Genomic DNA, 19,961 nt, shown 5'->3' with positions numbered 1-19,961 from the left:
ATTATCTTCAAAAAAATCAAAAACAAAAAAAATCGTTTAGTATGACAGGAAGCTTTTGCGCGCTCTTCAGGCGCTCTGTACAAATTATGAATTTCTATGCCATTTTTGTTTGCTATAGGTTTTTTATTAAACATATTTTAAATAATATAAAAAACAACATTTGAGGGATGCAGACTTCCTGGCGTTCGTTCAATATTTCCAAATGGCGCATTTTTTATTTTTTTATATATCTTTTTTTATTATTAAATTTTTTAATTTTAAATTTTAAATTTTTTTATTTAAAATTTTTTTATAATTACTTTAAAATTTAAAATTTTTTTATTTTTATTATATATGTATATATATATATATACATATTTTAATTTTAAAATTTTAAATTTTTGATTTTTTATTTTCAAAATTTTTTATACTTTAAAATTTTTAATTTCAAAATTTTTTATACTTTAAAATTTTTAATTTCAAAATTTTTTATATTTTAAAATTTTAAATTTTTTTTTTATTTTAATTTTTCGGTCCCTTTACATTGCAAATTGCTGAGATAACGGCTTCTAATTACAATATACAGAAGAAAATAATACACATTTTATAATAGTGAAGATAAACTGAAAGTGCCTTTCTGTGGTTAAAAAACAAAAATATTTTCTAACTCTGAAAAATACTCATTTTCCACATATAAATATTTAAGCATCATTCGCAATTATTTATAAACGCGCTTTAGCATTCATTTGCATTTTTCATTTGTTTTTTATTTTACATTTACTTGCACTGTTTTATAATTGTACCATAATTTTTGATTTATATCTATTAGAGTTAACTTAGAATAAATAATAATTGTTCATATCTAGCCTAAGTTGGATTTTTGAATAAATACAATTTTTATTTCTACAGAACTTGGTTGGACGTTATTATATAAACTAAGTAGTATCCGAAGCTCCACCCGCGAAAACTCATTTCCATTAACTTAACCAACAGTTATTATTTTGGGGGAAAAAAATCCATTAATGACTGGCGCGCTTTGTTAAACTCGGCCAAAATCGCATAAGCGGTTATTTTTTCCTTTTTTTTTACGGATGAGGAGGTAGAAAATAGCTAATGGTAAAGAAAATAGCAATGGTATGCCCGGAGACTAAAAAACTCACCCTCGTAGGAACCGTCGCCCTCTCTGGAACCGCTTTCGCATTCCTTCAGAGCGTCATTCCATCTTCCTCATTAGGTCCCGCTTTTTTACACGGAGAACTCTTTCCGCGAAACTACTGATGATCTCCCACGTTTCCTCGCTACTTAGCATCTTGTCGATTACATTTTCAGTGGTTATGTGACCGACTTTTGTTGTTGTTGCATGCTTTGAGATGCATTGGAAGAATGCGTGTTCAACGTCATCTTCGGCGGCTTCCCCGTATATGCACGTGTGGTGTTCGTTTTTCTCTGTTTTGAACAGGTATTTCTGGAAGCACCCGTGCCCCGAAAGCATTTAGATTGTATAAAAATTGACCTAAGCGAAGTTCCTGCTGTTCCATGTGGGGACGTCTTTAATGAGTCTAGCCGTGCATTTGCTGCGTGTTTCATTAATCTAGCGGTCTGGCCATAGCGTTAGCGCTTCATCCTTTATTTCACGCGCTGAATGTTAGCTTACTCTTTCTTCCATCTTCTCGTTCTTTAAGACCCACAACTTTGTCCTCTCAAAACCTAGTAAATCTATCAGCATTGAACCTCTTGTCCCTTGAACAGCTGACCCTGATACTGTGTGGTAGGCGGACACAACTCTCAAGACTGTCGTTCGTTGTACCGATGCTAGGAGCTTGCATTGATGCTTTACCTTGCACATCGATGCCCATTTGCTCACAGTTCAGCTCCGTTTAAGAGAACGGAGAGTGTGGTAGCCATCATTATTTCCCGTTTCGTTTGGGTTGGACCCCCTATGTTTGTCATCTTAGCGACTTTCTTTGCTGCATACTTTATTTAGGCCCAGAAGGTTAGTCTTGAGTCCAGTCTTATGCCTACGTACTTTAGAACCTTTTTTGTGGTTAGCGTATTTGAGCAAGTTTGCATGCTAACTTCTAACGGGATGCGCAACTTGGTTAACTTCTTTTTGTCCTTGGCTAATTTAAGACCAATCTAGCCCCATTTGTGTCCTAATCATAATTTGGTTAAGTTTTCTACGAGCTTCTTCAAAGTTTCGTGCTGTGAAGACAGCTGCGATACCGGCTGCGTATCCGATTAGAATGGTACTATCGGGCATTTCTATATTGAATACCTCGTCATAACTAATGCTCCACAACTCGGAACCGAGAATTGATCTTTGTGCCGCTCCCGATGTGATGTCTATACAACGAGAACCCTCTGGGATTTGATAGACGAGTTTGCAGTCTCGTAAGTAATTCCTCGTTATGCGCTGTAGGTATGCCGGAATTTTAAACCTTAGCTCTAAGGCGGCTAGTATGTCCGCCCATCTTACGCTAATGAAAACATTCCTCACATCTAAGGTGGCAAGGAGGACTATACTTCTGGATTGTATACTGCCCTGTTGTGCTGCTCCTACGCTATTTATGACAGTTTCAATTACCCCTAATGTATGTAGACTTTCCGCGTCTTAAGTCGTGTTGTCTTGCTGATAGTTCTCCGGCGTTATCTACGGATTCGACCAGTCGAGGCTTGATCAATTGTTCACGAAGTTTGCCTGCTGTGTGATCATACACAATGGTCGACATCCTGATGGGAGATTCGGGTTGCCTTTTCCCTTACTTATTAGCACAAGATTCTGACTTTTCCAGATTTCTGAGAAAATCCCCTCTCATAAACAGGCATTTTATATGTCTAGTTAGACTTGTGGTCGCATTTTTGCGATGTCCTTCAGGGCTTCAGCGGGTACTCCATCCAGTCCTGGTGCCTTGTTGTTTTTGAGCTTGCTCGCAGCTAACTAGAGTTCCTCACTGGTGAATATTGGATGCTCTTCTGTCACGTTTATTTGACATTCAATGCCTTCTCTGGATTAGTAACTTGGAAATAATTACAATATTTTAAAATGTAGTGTATCGCGCACGAGCTTAGTTCCGGTTTAGGTATCCTGACTCCCACTTTCTTCACCACAATCTTGTACCCAAGTCCCCAGGGATCCCTATTTAGGTCTGCTCGGTGTTCCTCCTATTTTTCTTTCTTGCTATTTGCAATAGCGGCTTCTAGCTGTTTTTTTTCCACACTTGTACGCTTCTGCGTCCGCAGTGGCTTACCCGTTTCGTCTGACTCTAGTGTACTTCCGTCTGAGGCGAAGACAGTCACGCCTCAATCCGCCTACTTCCTCCGGCCACCAATAAACAGAGCTTTTATGTTTTTTATTTGTCAGTGTCCGCATCGCTTTATGACAAGCTTGTTTGATGCGAAGCATTTCGGCTCTCACCACTTCAGTAGCGCTTTTAAGGGTTGTGTCTCCGCGGGAATGTACATCAACGGTAGCTATTAGCACTTCACGGTCAAGCTTTGATGCTATCCACTTCTCCACGGTTGTTCCCTTAGGTTTTACTCTGAACAAAATATACTGGTGGTCGCTGCCTGTGATGTCCTCGAAGTCCTGCCATGTCTTTACTAGTCCAGCAATGCGATCAGATACGAGGTTGCGATCAAATACGAGCAACACCAAATTGTTTCTTCGCAACCAGGTCTTCTAAATGTGGTTACTCCTCCTGTATTCGTGATTGTCAATCCGAGCTTGGCCGCCATACCCAGAACACTCCTGTCTCTTGAATTCGTAGTTGGCATACCCCCACTCGAAGGCTTTGGAGTTGATTAAGCGGTTATCACGAAGAAGAAGTTATACAGTCTGTGTCAAAAAAAAGGAACCGCGATTATTCATGAAGTATAAAACATTTATATTTAAAATTTTTTTACATGAAAGTAGATACAAAACTACGAGTCACAATTACTTAATAAGTCCTGTAGTCTTGGCATCTTCTTGGCATGTTTTGAACCAGCTTTTCTGAATATCCCGTCGACAAAGAGAACCAGATTTTTCGAACGTGACGCACGAGCCTTAAATCGTGGATTAGCTTTCCGGTAAGATGCGTTTTCATAATTCGCCACACATTTTCAATGGGGTTGGCGTCTGGGGTCTAGGAAGGCCAGTGACGCCGTTACTGTGACGCCGTTTTCTTGTTTTGTTGTTTCTCAATGGGTTTTTCTGAGAGCTGTGGTTTTGACGGTGTTGGACGGTAGGACATGTTCGTCTCCTTCAGTCGATGTTCGATGATGTTGATACTCACATATATTCCGTTTTTAGCAAGAATTGTGCGTGTTTGGCGTAGTCGCAAAGAAGGGTCCCGTTTGAAAAGTTGGATGATCACTTTATCCTGCTTTTTTGTCGTCACTCGCTTCAAGCCGCGCTTGAAGTCATCAACATTTTGTACACTTTATATTGCTAATTCCACATCACAACAAACTTTTTGATTTTTTAATTACTTTTGCAGCGGCGGCATAAGATAATTTCGGCCCATTCGAACGTGTGCATAAAAATACCGCCTCAAAACTCTTCGCATATTTCTTACACATTTTTGTTTGGTTGCGTTCACGGGAAAGTTTCGAACGACACTAACCTGAGTTAGCACTGGCATCGTAGCCCTTGAGTGGGGCTATTACAAAGGAAAAAGCAGAACGAAATATATCTTGAAGTTATAAGAAAAAAACTGTTCTTTTCTTCTAGCATAGGCTGTAGTTGCAGCACAGAGCAAAGGCACAGAGAGGTGTGCAGTTGGGTTTGTTTTCGTGAATGGTAAACACAATGCAATACCTCAGTTATTACTATGTTGAGGATGCACTGCAGAGACTAACCTTTCAAATAGTTTGAATCAGCCGTAGAAAATTTGTTTCTAGCTTAAGTCAATTACTTTATTTAGTACTGGATTTTATGAATTAATTTGTAATTTTTAACAAACTTTCTGATAGTTTTTTGTTGAGTATTATTTCAATTTTCAAGCGTAGTTTCTGCAATGGGTCTCCAACATAATAATTACATAGCTGCCGCACTGTAATTATAGCTAAATATCACACACAGCCCTTTCCAATCCAACTCACACACCTTCCCAAAAATACGCAGCCCATTCCATTAATTTCTTCGCCTTATCCACAAAGTGAAATCTCTGTAAAATTACACATTGCACAGCGATTTAATTTCATAAAATTTCACATTTGCATTCTACCATGAAAATCATTAAAGATGGTAGCACGATAAAAGAATATTGTATGCACCCACACATACATACCTATGGCACACACACATATAGCGTAAAAAAAATATAGTAGACAAGAATAAAGTAAAATGCAACGCCATTGGCTGGAGCATGAAATGCATTGCGACGCATTAGGGACGCACCCTAAATTGTGCCAACCAAACCGAATGGATGAAGATTTACTCAAGGATATCGAGCGGTCGAAGAAGAAAGCAAAGTGAAGTAAAGCTCGTTGCAAATTTACAATATTATGCAATGGAAAAAATTTAATGCACACCGGATAACGACAAAGTTTCCATAAATTAATTAAAAGAGAAAAAGAAAATATATCAGCGCTTGAAAGAAGCAGTGGATGCGACATGTAGGAAATTGGTAGAGAGAAGTGAGTTGTTGAAAAAGAGGCGAGAGTTGGACGGTGGATGAAGTGCTTAGTTTGTAGTGCAAATACCATACATATACATATTTCTTAGGGGGAAGGAATGAAGGGAGAGGAAGCAGTTTTTGGAAGTGTGAAAGCAGCTCTAAATTAAAGTGGGGAGATAGTTGTGTAGCTGGCAAATAAATAACAAACTGACCGTTTCTAGAGAATTTTGTGTTCGCTTCCAAACAGCAAAGTGGACTGAGTGGCCATACATGCATACACATACGTGCAAGTAAAAGTGTATATTTGACCATAAATAAATGCTACGTTAAACCCTTCTGTTTCATATTTTCTGATTATCGCAATACGCAACAAATTTGCTATTTGTAAATGTGATAGATGGAATGAAATAAAAAATGTAATCCCAAATAGGAGGGGCAAAATATTCCACAAGTCAATGTTCGTTTGTTTTTACTATTCCAAGGGAATTATCCACAAGGAGCTCGTGCCAACGGGCCAAACCGTCAATGGTATTTTCTATCTTGGTTTTTTGAAGCGTTTGTTGCATCGCATTCGTTGAATTCGCCCTGAATACCGCGAAGGAGGAAGCTGGCGCTTATGGTAGTAGCCCAGTGTGATGGGTTCAAAAATTCGAATTTTTTTTTACATTTTTCGGAAGAAAAAAATTTCAGACAAAAATTTTGATTATTTTTAAAGTTATAGCTAAAATAAGAGAGCGCGCCGTAGTGTGTATGAAAGCGTGTGACACGCCAGTGGCAGCTGTTGTCGAAACTTTAAACGCTTTTTTCTCAAAACCATGTTTCGAAATTTCGGGGAATCACTGACTCAAAACTATTCAACAGATTTGGCTAAAAATTTAACCCGTTATTCTAGACACACATATCTAGATCCCGAACCTTTCAAACATTTAATTTTTTAATAACAAACGATTTAGTTTAAACAATTTATGAAGAAAAAAAATTAGATTTTGAGAACTTTTTTCACAAGTCCGCCATTTTGTTTTTGTTTTTTTATTTTTATGTATATTTTATGTTCGAGACCTAAACTAAAGTCTACAGAATAATAATCTCTTTGAATTTTTTATATCAAATGACTGTGGAAGGCTGTGTGTTTCCCCGAACCAACTCACCTTTTTTTTAAGGATTCGACTTTGACGTCAAAAGTTTCAAACAAATTAATATAAAATTAACTTTAAACATTTTTTTTATATACTTCAAAACACCAATAATAACATGTAAAAACTTTAAAACGATCGCATTTTATGTTCTTAAAAAAAAATTAAAAAACGTCGAAATTTCGGTCGTTACGCCGGACTACTACCTTATTGCATGATAATACACCATCTTCGTCCACTCTTGTGACTGACTACAAATCGCATTTTAACCATCAATCACTTTCCGCATTCGCCTGATATGGCTCCCTGTGACTTCTGCCTAATCGGAAAATTGCACTTGACCATAAAAGAGAAACGTTTTGCGTCCGTATAGGCCATCCAAAAGACTTGTACCGACATCCTGACACTCTTTTGGAAAAGCTTTTAGATCGCACAAAGCAGTTTATCGAGGCCGGAGGGGACTATTTTGAATAAATAAACTCGAAGTTAACAGAACAAAGCACCTGTCGTTTCTATTTTATCTCAGTCATGTTTATTTGGACTTCACCTTGTAGGAAAACCCAGAGAGAAAACTTTATTTGGCAGTGATTGAACTAAACACATTTACCGAGCAGTATTCTATTCATGCAGAAGTTTTTGCCATCCTGAAAGTAGCCGAATGGATAATCGAGAGGAGATGGAGCGGGAAACAGATTGAAGCCTTCGGGCTGCATTGAAGGCCCTGGAGAACGCGAAGCAAACCTTAAAGATTGTTCAAGAATGTAAGAAGAAGCTTAATTTTGTCGCAAGACAAAACAGGATTGTACTTACCTATATGGGTTCCGGGACACTCCGGTGTTCAAGGAAATGAAATTGCCGACGAATTGGCCAACCGTGGATCAGCGGTGCCCCCACAGGGCCAGAACCAATAATCGGAATCAGTTCCGCAGGAATCAAGAATTGGATCAGCGATTATGTAGGCAATCTACATAAAGAGCGATGGTCCGGTCTAGAACGCTGCAGAACTGCAAAGTGTTTTGTGACAAGTCCGAACAGAAAACTGTCAAACTTTCTACTAAAACTTAGAAGGAAAGGCATTCGGTTGATGGTCGGCATCATTACAGGACACAACCCATGGGGTCAGCGTATGACCACCATTGGAATCATCGAGGACCCGGTATGCCTGTCATGCTTGGAGGAGGCGGATAGCACTGAGCACTTTCTCTGTGAGTGTCCTGCCTTTACTAGAGCACGGCTACGAGTATTGGGTTCCAATGTCATGAGAATGAGTAATATTCGTTCTCTAAAACTGGAGGATATTTACAGATTTGCCAAAGAATCTGGAAAATTCTCACAGGACTAACTATCTCTATCTCTGTCTCTATTCTTTCCTATCTCTTTCTCTGATACTTTTCTCCCTCCCTCCTTGACTATCTACCCCCTTCCCAGAGCTTTAAATACAATGGGCTCTTTAGCCTGAGTGTTATAGGAGCCACCAAATCTCCTGGTGCTCCTTGGCTCGACCTTTTCAAATTTCAATTTCAATTTCATTCTATTTATGAGGAGGCCCTATGTTTCATCTAGGAACTATGGGAAAATATATATATATATTTTATTCAAAGGCCCTAAGCTCCAATGGTAGGTAAAGGAAACAATGATGCTGATGATGTTGGTTTTATTCAAAACTAACTCCTGCCTTAAATTGGGATACTTTTCTGGCACATTCGAATAACTAAATGAAACCACCGCAACTCTTCAGAGAAGGAGCTCAATTAGACAAAATAAAAGAACTGCGCAAAAACAAAAAATTAAAAAAAATGCATTTTCAACATTAGCAAATTATAAGTTCGCCCATATTAATAATTTTTGACTATACAGTGCACTCGCGGTAACTCGAATAGCAGCTAAGTCGAACACATTTTTCCCCCTATTGACTACTTTGTAACTCGAACAATATTAAAAAGCGCTATAACTCGAACAAAAAAACAAATTTATTTGTACACACATTCTTTTCAAACATGTACATTTTGTACATACATACATATGTAATAGTATATGTATATAAATTATATGTATACTAGTGTATTGTCCATATGAATATTTCGACGTTAATATCCCGTTAGTTTTCTGGGAACAACATCTTGCATTGACCAAATTGCTTTAAATTTGTCATTTGTAGTGTATCAGTGCACGTGAGTAATGGATCGTAAAAGGTTGAAGTGTTTAACATTAAAAGAGAGGGCTGAAGTCCTTAACAAAATTAAACGTGGACGTAGTGTTACTTCTCTAGCGAAGGAATATGGGGTAGCCAAGTCCACCATAAGTCTTATAAAAACGAAAGATAAGGCAGTTTTAAAAGCAGTAAACAACACGTTTTTGGGTCCTAGGAAGAGGAGAACTTTAAAAGCTTCTGAGTTTCCTAAAATGGAACCCGCTTTATACAAATGGTTTCTGTCTCAAAGAAAAAAGAATTACTCAATAAGTGGACTCATCTTGAAAGAAAAAGCGAAAGCTTTTCATACCCAGTTGTGTGGGGAAAATTCTACATTTTTTGCCAGTGTCGGGTGGCTTCAAAACTTTAAGAAACGTTATGGAGTACGTTTGTTAAAAATTTCTGAAGAAAAACGGTCATCACAGCCAGAGCTGGTAGACCCTTTCAAAATGGCTTTACAAGAAAAAATAAAGGAAATGGAGATATGTGCCGACCAAATATATAACGCCGACGAGTCCGGATTGTACTGGAAACTTCTTCCTTAGAAAACTTATGTTTCGTTGTCGGAAAAACATGCCCCGGGAATAAAGTCTGAAAAGCGGCGTTTTACATTTATGGCATGCACTAACGCTACCGGCAACCATAAGCTTAAACTTCTCGTTATTGGCAAAGCAAGAAATCCTCGTGTTTTCAAAAATTTTAACTGTCCGGTGGAGTACAAAAATTCCAAATCAGCCTGGAGGACTTCGGCGATTTTCAAAGACTGGTTTCATAATTCGTTCGTGGCCCAGGTAAAATCCAGATTCATTAAAACAATTTTTTTAACCAAGACTTTAATATTTAGGTAAGAAAATATTTGAAAGATGAGGGACTACCTGAGAAGGCTCTTCTTCTAATTGATAATGCCCCATCACATCCCAACGAAATCGAACTAAAGTCCGAGGATGGTTTAATTTTAACTATGTTTATGCCGCCGAATGTGACACCATTTATCCAGGCAATGGACCAAAATGTAATTCGTATAACGAAACTATACTACAGAAATGTTCCACTGGCTTCCATTTTCAACAATAACACAGTGCTACAAAAAAAAAACGAAATACACCTGACATATTACACACTGTAGGTTGTTTATATGGTCGAATAATGCATAAAAATATTTTTGTTATTTTTGTTGTACCCTCCAATTTTTATTTATTTATAAAAAACCGTTTTTTCAGACTTTGCGCGGTAATCTACGAATATCTCGGTCATTTTTCCACCGATTTTCAATATTTTATATGTTTTGAAAATGATATTGTTAGACCTTTCAAATGATGTACAACAAGTAATTATTCAAACTAGTTAGTTCTGATTTTTATTTGATTAAACCTGGAGAAAGTGTTTTTTATCATTTGTGTTTATAATTTTTTTAACTTTAACAATTTTTTATTGCATAATTTTACTACAAAATTAAAGATGTTTGTTAATATTCTTTGAGTGCATTTATTAACGAAGAAATTAATGTATTACTTTCAATAATCGGACAAAAATTGCGTAACCTACGCTTGTTTTCCGTAAATTGAAAAAAATGCCTTGAATATCTATCCATTTGTGGAACCATAGTTTTTGTCTTTAATGATTATTTACTTGGAAAAATCACTGCATTCTTTCGTAAAATCGATGAAATACTCACTTTTGCACGATCCATCGATGAATAATCGCCAATTTTTCGATTGATGTTCCGTGTTAAAGCATTGAAACAATTTTTCAACATCTTTACAATAAGCAAGGTTTTGGTCATCGCCATCAATTCCAAATTGTTATTGAAAATAGTCCGCTCACAGTTTTTCCTTGTTAATGTTATTTTGAAATCATTTTCTACAAGATTCCATTGTTTTAATCGTGATGCCAAAACCTGAGCTACAGACATGTTCTGAGAGTTCTAGATCACGTACTAAATCGTTCATATCTGAATTCGAAACAAAATGCCGCTATTTTGATTCTAACGCAGCTGTGATAAAAGGTTCATCACTATGTGAACTATTGGATGAACTGTTATCACCGCTTCTTGAATCATCTACTTTTTTTACTTCAGTTAGCTTGTTTTCATTTTCTCTTAAAGATGGTTTCGTAGCAGTTAGCACTTCGGGATACTTTATACTGTTACGTGTTTTGAAGCGCTGACCTTGGAGGTTGGTTTAGCAAAAGTAGCAGTCTTCTGGTCTGTGAATGACTTGATGATGCCAAACCATTGGGCTCGAAAATGGCAAACGATCTTGAAAACACTGACTAGATTTCCACTTTTTTAGTGATATGGAGCACGTGGAACATATATATTCTGGTTCATACCAGCGACTTTCACTATAATTGCGCTCAAAGTGAAGATTGTATGCTTCAACCACGATAGTATTTGTTTTTAATTCACGGCGATGTTGTTTATCAACAAATAAACCGCAAACGTAGCAGAAATTATTGCGTTTGTCACACATCTTTAACTAACTTATAAATAATTTTAACAAAAAACACACTTGAGAAAAACGCGATTTTGGAAGAAGGAGATAAAAAGTCACTGCCAACGAAAGACTGGTCTAATAGCTGTTTCAGACTATGGTGCGTTTCATAACTATAGGACACATAACATGAATATTTAATCTTTACTCCAAAAATATGTAGGTACTCTGTAAAAATAAATGAATATATGGACTAATACCGTTATTCTTCTTAATTAATTTAAATCGTTTTTTAAGTAAATAAATATCAATATGCCACGCGGTTCAAAACTTACCGAATTAGAGAGAGGTAAAGTTACTGCGTGGGAGGAGGAGGGTCTCTGCGCCTCAGAAATCGCGCGAAAATTATGTCGCAAAATTTATAGAAACACGTAAACCTTTCATTTGTAATTTATGATAAATTGTTATTGTCAAACATTTATTGTCAATACATAAAGAATGCAGTGATTTTTCCAAGTAAATAATCATTAAAGACAAAAACTATGGTTCCACAAATGGATAAATATTCAAGGCATTTTTTTCTATTTACGGAAAACTAGCGTAGTTTACGCAATTTTTGTCCGATTATTGAAAGTAATACATTAATTTCTTCGTTAATAAATGCACTCAAAGAATATTAACAAACATCTTTAATTTTGTAGTAAAATTATGCAATAAAAAATTGTTAAAGTTAAAAAAATTATAAAAAAACACTTTCTCCAGGTTTAATCAAATAAAAATCAGAACTAACTAGTTTGAATAATTACTTGTTGTACATCATTTGAAAGGTCTGACAATATCATTTTCAAAACATATAAAATATTGAAAATCGGTGGAAAAATGACCGAGATATCCGTAGATTACCGCGCAAAGTCTGAAAAAACGGTTTTTTATAAATAAATAAAAATTGGAGGGTACAACAAAAATAACAAAAATATTTTTATGCATTATTCGACCATATAAACAACCTACAGTGTGTAATTTGTCAGGTGTATTTTCAGTGTTGCACCGTGTAATTGCGATATAACCGAATCTATGAAAAAAATTAATTTAAGAGACTCAGTAACTTTCTTAGATGCAGCTTGGAGTCGGTTAGAAAAGAAAACTGTATCCAAATGCTGGAAAAACATTTTGAGTTTTGCCAACTTAGGCGACTCTGATGAAGATAATATTCCATTGAGCATTTTAAAAAAACAATTGTTGGAAGAAAACCAGATAGTAACAGACTCTCTTCTTAATAAGCTTAACAATTCAGCCCCACAGGTATTCTGACTGGAATATATGTTTTAAAACTTTGACTTCTTTATGAAAAACATAATTTACAGGTCGAATTTACGCTTCATGATGTTAACAAACAGAAGTAATAATTGAAACTAGTGATTCTGAGTCTGAGTTTAACAACACAACTGAGACATGTGAGCGGATATCATCTGAGGAGGCAGTTAGCTCTATCAATAAGGTAATTCAGTGGGCCACATCTGAACAAGCCCCGCAAAGGTTAACACTTTTCAATTGCTGCGTGAAAAAGCCATATTCAACATTGCTGCAGGCAAGAAAAGACAAACACACATTACAACTTTCTTTTCGGCCTAACTTTTCTGTTAAAGCTGACTTTTTTGTGTAACTGACACAAAGACTGCCAAATATTTGATGAAAAATATTGAAAAGAATTAATTATTTTAAACATATTCATGATCATATCCATATGTAAATAAATAAATAAATTTAATTGAAAAAAAACGATATCGATGACTGTTTTTTAACATAGCACACTCAATTGATAAGTCGAACAAATTCGATAAATCGAACAGCGGCTGTTTTAATTAGATCGAGTTATCGCGAGTGCACTGTATTTTTTTTATGAGCCAGTTTTTAAGGATCTCTTTGTTATCGAAGATAACGCCCTTCATATGGTTTAACAGAGAGCGGAAAAGATGGTAGAATACGACTAATGCTGAAGGACCTCACATTCGAGCTCTTGGAGGGCGGTTTTGGCAACTTGTGCAATATGGGGCTCCCAATCCCACCAAACACATATATATGGATGAAGATCCGGCTTGAAGGAGTATGGTTTGATGTCGATAACGCCTTTTTAGTCCCATAGCCTCATTCGCGCAGTGTAAACACACATCCTGATCTTGTTTGGATGAAGATCCGACTTGACTCTCGGCTTTGGCGTATCTCTTGAAGTCACCCGCTCCTTTCTTTCTTTGCTTAATATTGCCTTATAGGCACCATTTCTTATCTCTCGTGACGATTCGGTGCGAAAAGCGCTGTTTATGACCGCGTTTTGCTCGATGGCGAGCGAGATGCTGAGAAGCAAGTTGAAGGCGACTTTTGTAAATCGTAAATTTTTCGGTAAATCCCATTGAATGAAGGTGATTGAAAATCGTTTTATGATCGCAGTTCATTTTTTTCGCGAATCGTTGTAAAATAAAAAAATACATAAAATATATAAAAACGCTATGAACTCATTCCCCAAGCCTATATGTATATATGCAGTGTTATCAAATTCTGTTTCACAAAATTACATTTTTTGTAAACTAAAAAGATCCTAAGGGACACCTTTGTTGATACTTTTTCAGTGCGATATTCTTGTCCAGTTTCTTATGCAAAATTAAGAGATACATTTTTCATTTCACGAAGACAATTTTAAGCCGCAGTTAATATCTAAAATTCCTATTTCTAACTACGTAACTTAAATTTCTACTCTATTCGCAATTTTTAACCCACAAACTTCCCACTTCTGCGAAATCATTTCAATGCAGCGCTAAGTATGCGTTAAGTTTTCACTTAAGTCCAGTAAACGTCAAACGATGTTTGCGTAATCGTTTCGTTGCTTTGTCTATTTAATAGATAGAATGTAAGTGGATGGCATTGTCCTTGCACTGCTTGGCAGAAAAAAGCATAAAAAATATATAAGAGAAAGGACGTCAAAAAAATGGAATGTAAGGCTAAGTTGCAATACTACAAAGCACTCGAACATGTGTATGTACGCGCAAACTGTCTGAAAATGTACAACAATTTTATTAAGTGTGTGTAACCAACTTGAACAAATGGCTGTCATCAAGCGAGTCTCATGCAAGAGTATATATATAAGTTCATATAAAAAGGCGGAATAAGGAGTTAGCATATTAATTTAATAACCACCTACAGATTCAAATAGATCATAGGTCTTGGTCTTGCTATTGACTCCATTGGAATGTTTATTTCATAGCCGAATAAGTGAAGTGAAGAAGTATTGCACTTCGCACTTAAGATCTCTTGTACCCCTTTAACTAACTAAACCCAGAATTAAGCTGAGTTTAGCTCAGTGCATGTGCCTCTCTTCTGGCCGTACCAAGCCGAGAAGTCTTTTCCTTCATCTCGTTATGGTTTTGAGTTTGACTCCAATATATCGAACGCTCCCTAAGGGATGAACAAGTTGGTTGTCGCCCTCACCGAAGCCGTGTTGACCAAGCCAACACTGTTCGCATCATAGTAGAACAAACAATCAGTTGAGTGGCGCTCCCCGCTTTACATGCTGTTCGTCGACTTCAAGAAGGCATTCGACACAATCCAAACGAGACTCAATAGCGCTGACATTGAGTAGAAAGGGAATTTCCGCTAAGATAATCCGCCTCAATAGAGCCCTCTACGGGACCTCCGAACTGGCAGCATCAGCGACACATTCACCACCAGCGCAAGCGTAAAGTAAGATAGTCCCCTGTCGCCCCTTCTTTTCGCCTTCATCCTAGACGACATTATGAGCCAATTGACCCTGCACAGAAGAGACATCGTATGGAGTTTCACCAGACATCTTGAGGACCTGACCTCTTGCGTCATCTCTCACAAACTCACTGACATGCAAGCGAAGGCCAGACTAGACGGACTGGAGGTTAACATCGCCAAGACAAAGGCTATGAGACTCAACCAGATTAAAACAAGACCTATAATAGTTGACGGGTGTCCGGTGGAATTTCTCGAAAGCTTCTACTAGCTCGGCTGCACTATCACGACAAGCGGCGAAGCAGATGAAGATGTCAACTGCAGGCTAACCAAAACAAGTTCGGGTGAATGCATACGGTATGAGTGAGTTCGAAAATCTCCAGGCGCACTTAACACCGAATATTCAACTCAGGTGTGAACTCTGTATTGTTGTACGGAAGTGAAACATGGCTGGCCTCCAACACCATCGCACAGAGGCTACAATCTTTTGTCAACAAATGTCTCGGCATCATCTGTACAATATTCTGGCCGAACACCATGAGCAATGACGCGCTGTGGAGATCCTATGGCAAATGGATAGGTCACACGCTTAGAAACCCACCAGATAGCATCACGAGAATGGCACGGGACTGGAACCCGCAAAGGAGCAGAGGTCGCGGTCGGCCAAATATCACTTGGCGAAGGTCGATGTTACGCGCGTTAGCAGATGCCGACATTACATGGAACGGCGAAAAACCCAACAGGCCAGAACCCCCTACGATAAAAGAGACTTGTTGCAGCCATATGCTCCCGAGCGGAACAAACATGGATGTAAAGAAAAACTGCTTAGAAGAACACACACCTCTATCCGATGGTCCACATTTTCGATGATACTGAGGCATAATTGAGGTTCTATGCCGTTAATGTGCCGAATTATCTCATCCTTTAGCTCTTGAATTGTTGCTGGCTTATCGACGAACACCTCTTTTTCAATAACCCCAAAGAAAGAAGTCCAACGGTATCGTAGACGTCTAGATGTGGTTCGCATTCATTATCGGTCCTTGAAATTTAACCACCCTTTAACCCGATATTTTTAACTTTATTAATTAGTTCAGCAAAACTTCCCAACATCAGAAACTTTATTGAATGTCTTTAAGACTTCGAATTTAGCTTCGGATACAAATTAATAAAAGCGAACTTCAACTATTTATATAAGAATACGTGGTATAAAACTCGTATTATCACCACCTCTTCATTTTCGAGTAAAAATCGGCGAATCATAACTTGTCAATGGACAGCGCGTTTCGCAAATGAAGTAAAGTTCGCCTGTGCAACCCCAATCATGCCATCGCCCATCGGATGATAATGAGATACAGTTTTCCTGACCTGCCGCATTATTAGGTTCACCTACATGCCAATTAAAATAGGAGATTGGACGACCTGTATTGAACCAAACCCAACGGTTGTTATCGGCAAGTCTAGAACCGGCAGTCCAAAAGTACTCATCATTCGCATTGAGCCCTGAACGTTGGAAGAGAGTTAAGAAATAATAAATGATGTAGTATAGAAGGTAATATATAGAATATATTTATAAAAGGTGGAGTAAAATTAAACACCCTATCGGAAGGTTTATAATTATTGCAAATGGCGTCGTACGTCAGTTATCCCTTTGCTGTACGCCAGTCATATTTGACACCTGTGAACTATGCAGCTTTGATTTCGCGGTTGTAAAAGACTTCGTTTAGTTAGGAACCAGCATTAACACCGATAGTAATGTCAGCGTAGAAATCCAACGGGGAATCTCTCTTGTCAGCAAGTGCAACCTTGGACTAGATAGGCAAATGAGTAGTAAAGTTCTCTCTCGACGACCAAATCTAACACTCTACAAGGCTGTTATCAAGCCCGTCCTAAAGTATGGCTCAGAAGCGTGGACAATGCAATCACCGATGAAGCGACGCTTGGAGTGTTTGAGAGAAAGCAACGGCGAATATCGTAGGCGATGGAACGATGAGCTGTATGAGCTTTACGACGACATAGACATAGCGCAGCGAATAAAGATCGAACAGCTACGTTGATTGGGTCATATCGTCCGAATTGATACAAACGCTCCGGCTCTGAAAGTATTCAATGCGGTACCAGCTGGTGGTAGCAGAGGAAGAGGAAGGCCTCCTCTACGTTGGAAAGATCAGGTGGAGAAGAACTGGGCTTCACTTGGTATGTCCAACTGGCGCCGGTTAGCACGAGAAAGGAACGCGCGTTGTTAAAATATATTTTTTTATAGAGTTCCAAGAAAAAAACTTTTATAACGAGCTCCTATTCACAAATGGGGGGACTTACAAGTTTAAGCCACCTCCGAATGGCAAATGGGTTTTATAAGAAGGTTTTTCATGTGAAAAATGTACTCGAAAGCTTGCCGTCGCCTGCCGAGAGGCGGCTGCTATTAGTAAAAAACCCTTTTTATCACTTATTGTTTTATATCCACACGCCCGGGTTCTACCAAAATATAGTCACTCCCAAACCCAAAGTAAAGACAATCTAATGCATAAAAAATTAACCTTACCAGTTTGTGTTAAATAACTTAGCAGCGCATCATTTTCTGCTTTCGAATTTATGCTGGCCAACGAGAGTCCTTGATAGCCACATATCTCCTGAGCTTTAAACCAGTTTGCCTTGAAAAGATATACGATTTTAGTAAGAGACCACAGAAAGGCGTGGATTTTTTTATGCCCCGATTGAATTTCTTTTTCCTTTTTTGTTACAACAACAACTCAAATGGTGTTCAAAAACTACTCACTTGTGAATAAGCCAACACTACGAACATTTTCTCATTTTGTTGTGCTGGGAACGCGCGATAGTTGGGCTCATCCAATGCCTGAATGGAGATGTTTGGAAATATTAAATCCGAATTCGAGATTTCGGAGTCACTTTCTGCTTGTAAATTATGCCATGTGAAACACATAAAAAATACTACAAGCAAAACGTATTTCAACATTTTTTTTTTGTAAAATTTTCGTGAATAAACACTCGCTGCTGAGGTGTACAGTTAAACTGCTTACTTTCCAAAGATTTGAGCGGGTTTATATATACCAGGGTCCAAGTTTACACGTTGTTAATCAACGTGCCACATGCGACATCAATCATTGCAATGGAGCTGCTTTCAGTTACTTATCAGCAGCATTTAGAGAAAGCTGCCGGAAAACTCATTAGTAAAAGTGGTAATCAATGAAATAATTAGTAAAATTAACCTCATTAAACCTAGTCACGTGTAAAGTACAACAACAAATGACAGAAGAAGAAATCTATACAAACAACAAATAATTTAAACAAAATATTACTAGTTTGGACTGAAGAAAAGGTGATTTAAGTTCTGAAGTTTTGAGAAAGACGAGTAAAATAAATATTTATGATAAGAAAATGGTCTTAATGCAGTTCAAAATATATAATTTATGAAGCTCGCTGGGCCTTTGTATACGATTGAACAAATTTTCAAGATACTTTTGCACTCTATTTGAGATAACTCCAAAATTTTTGGTTTGAAAGCTTGACACATTTGTTTTTTTTTTAGTTTTTTCTTTAATTTTTCTAAAAATTTTTATTGAGAAATAGAAAGATTTTTTGAATTTTCTTTTTAAAATGTTAAATGTTTGTGAACATTGATTTACAAGGTTTTTGTTTTACAATGAACTATAAGGAAAAGGGGGCTGCGCAGCTTATTAAAACTCGCGAAGACGTGCATTAAGAATTACATAAAATAATATCTTCTACCACAAGTACATAGCAGTGACAAAACAATGGACCCTAGAGGTTTAAGTGAGATCTTTTTACAGACCTACCTGACTTACGACAATACCAAAGTAGGTGAAATGGTCTAAGTGCCGGTCTGGCACTCCCCAAGTAGCACTAGAGCGCCATTTTGATACCATTATGAGACCTCCATCAGCCAGATATCTATAGCCAGCCCGGGCGAAGAATCGAGCACCCAGAGACCTTAATCGTTTAGTTGCCAAGCCAGAACATTTACAGAGAAAATGCGTAAGAGTCTCTTTCTCTTAAAGGATCCCACAGCTTCTGCAATGTGGATTAAATGGTAAACCTAGCTTTTCCCCGTGTCTGCCGATCGTTCAATGACCGGTAAACACAGCTATCAGCTTGGAAATCGCCAAGACTTTCTGAGCCCGGCGTCTGTTGTATTGTGGCTAAAAGGTTTTCGAAAAAGCTCATGAAGAAATGGAGCTCCATCTTTTTTGCGCTTTCCTGAGAAATAAGTTGTGCAATTTCCCTTTAACAACAGTCAGCGAGATAACGATGACCCGGTAGGAGGTCTCTGAGACAAATTCAGTTTCTGGCAAGCTTATCAGCAACTTCATTTCCCTCCATGTTCCTTCGTTCTGGAACCCAGATCAAAGAAATATTACCTGTATACCCAGTGATTTAATCTCTGCCAGTAGACTAGTTTGGATTTGCACCATGGATTCGTTAGAATCTTGATCGCGGCTTGACTATCGAAAAAAATTTTAATATCTCCCTCGACTCCTCGTTCCCGAAGCACTTTGCACGCCTGCAGGATCGCAAAGACTTCTGCCTGAACTCTATTTTTATCGAAAATTAACGAAAAAAATTTACTTGGGAAAAACGAAAAAAATTTACTAGCGCCGGAGAGAATGAAGAAATTCATTAAAAGAAGTCACCAGAATGACTCGTGGAATTGGCCATGTTGGAAAAACCCACCATATTTAGACTGTCAGGAAGACCTTCTAGAAGATGGCATGAATGTTGGGCATCAAACTCAAATAATAATATTGGCTATATTATAAAACTTATATTTATACAATATTATATATAAGTACGAGGGTCATTTGGAAAGTATGTGCAAAATCAGAGAGATGGCACTACAGGCGCG

General features: G+C 37.6%; 1 protein-coding gene across 1 annotated transcript; it reads right to left on the bottom strand.

Moving 5' to 3' along the window:
- Positions 1-16,182: 16,182 nt before the first annotated feature.
- Positions 16,183-18,128, bottom strand: LOC129245713 (perlucin-like). The gene is made up of 3 exons (XM_054884055.1): positions 17,856-18,128; positions 17,622-17,730; positions 16,183-16,582 (listed from the first exon to the last, which is right to left on the bottom strand). Exons 1-3 carry the CDS (start codon positions 18,051-18,053, stop codon positions 16,314-16,316), a joined length of 576 nt encoding a protein of 191 aa, XP_054740030.1. The 5' UTR covers positions 18,054-18,128; the 3' UTR covers positions 16,183-16,313.
- Positions 18,129-19,961: the final 1,833 nt, after the last annotated feature.

This window comes from Anastrepha obliqua, chromosome 4 (assembly GCF_027943255.1).
Source record: "Anastrepha obliqua isolate idAnaObli1 chromosome 4, idAnaObli1_1.0, whole genome shotgun sequence".
NCBI classification, from domain to species: domain Eukaryota; kingdom Metazoa; phylum Arthropoda; class Insecta; order Diptera; family Tephritidae; genus Anastrepha; species Anastrepha obliqua.
The sequence above is the reverse complement of the archived record's forward strand: the minus strand, read 5'-3'. Positions and strand labels throughout refer to the sequence as shown.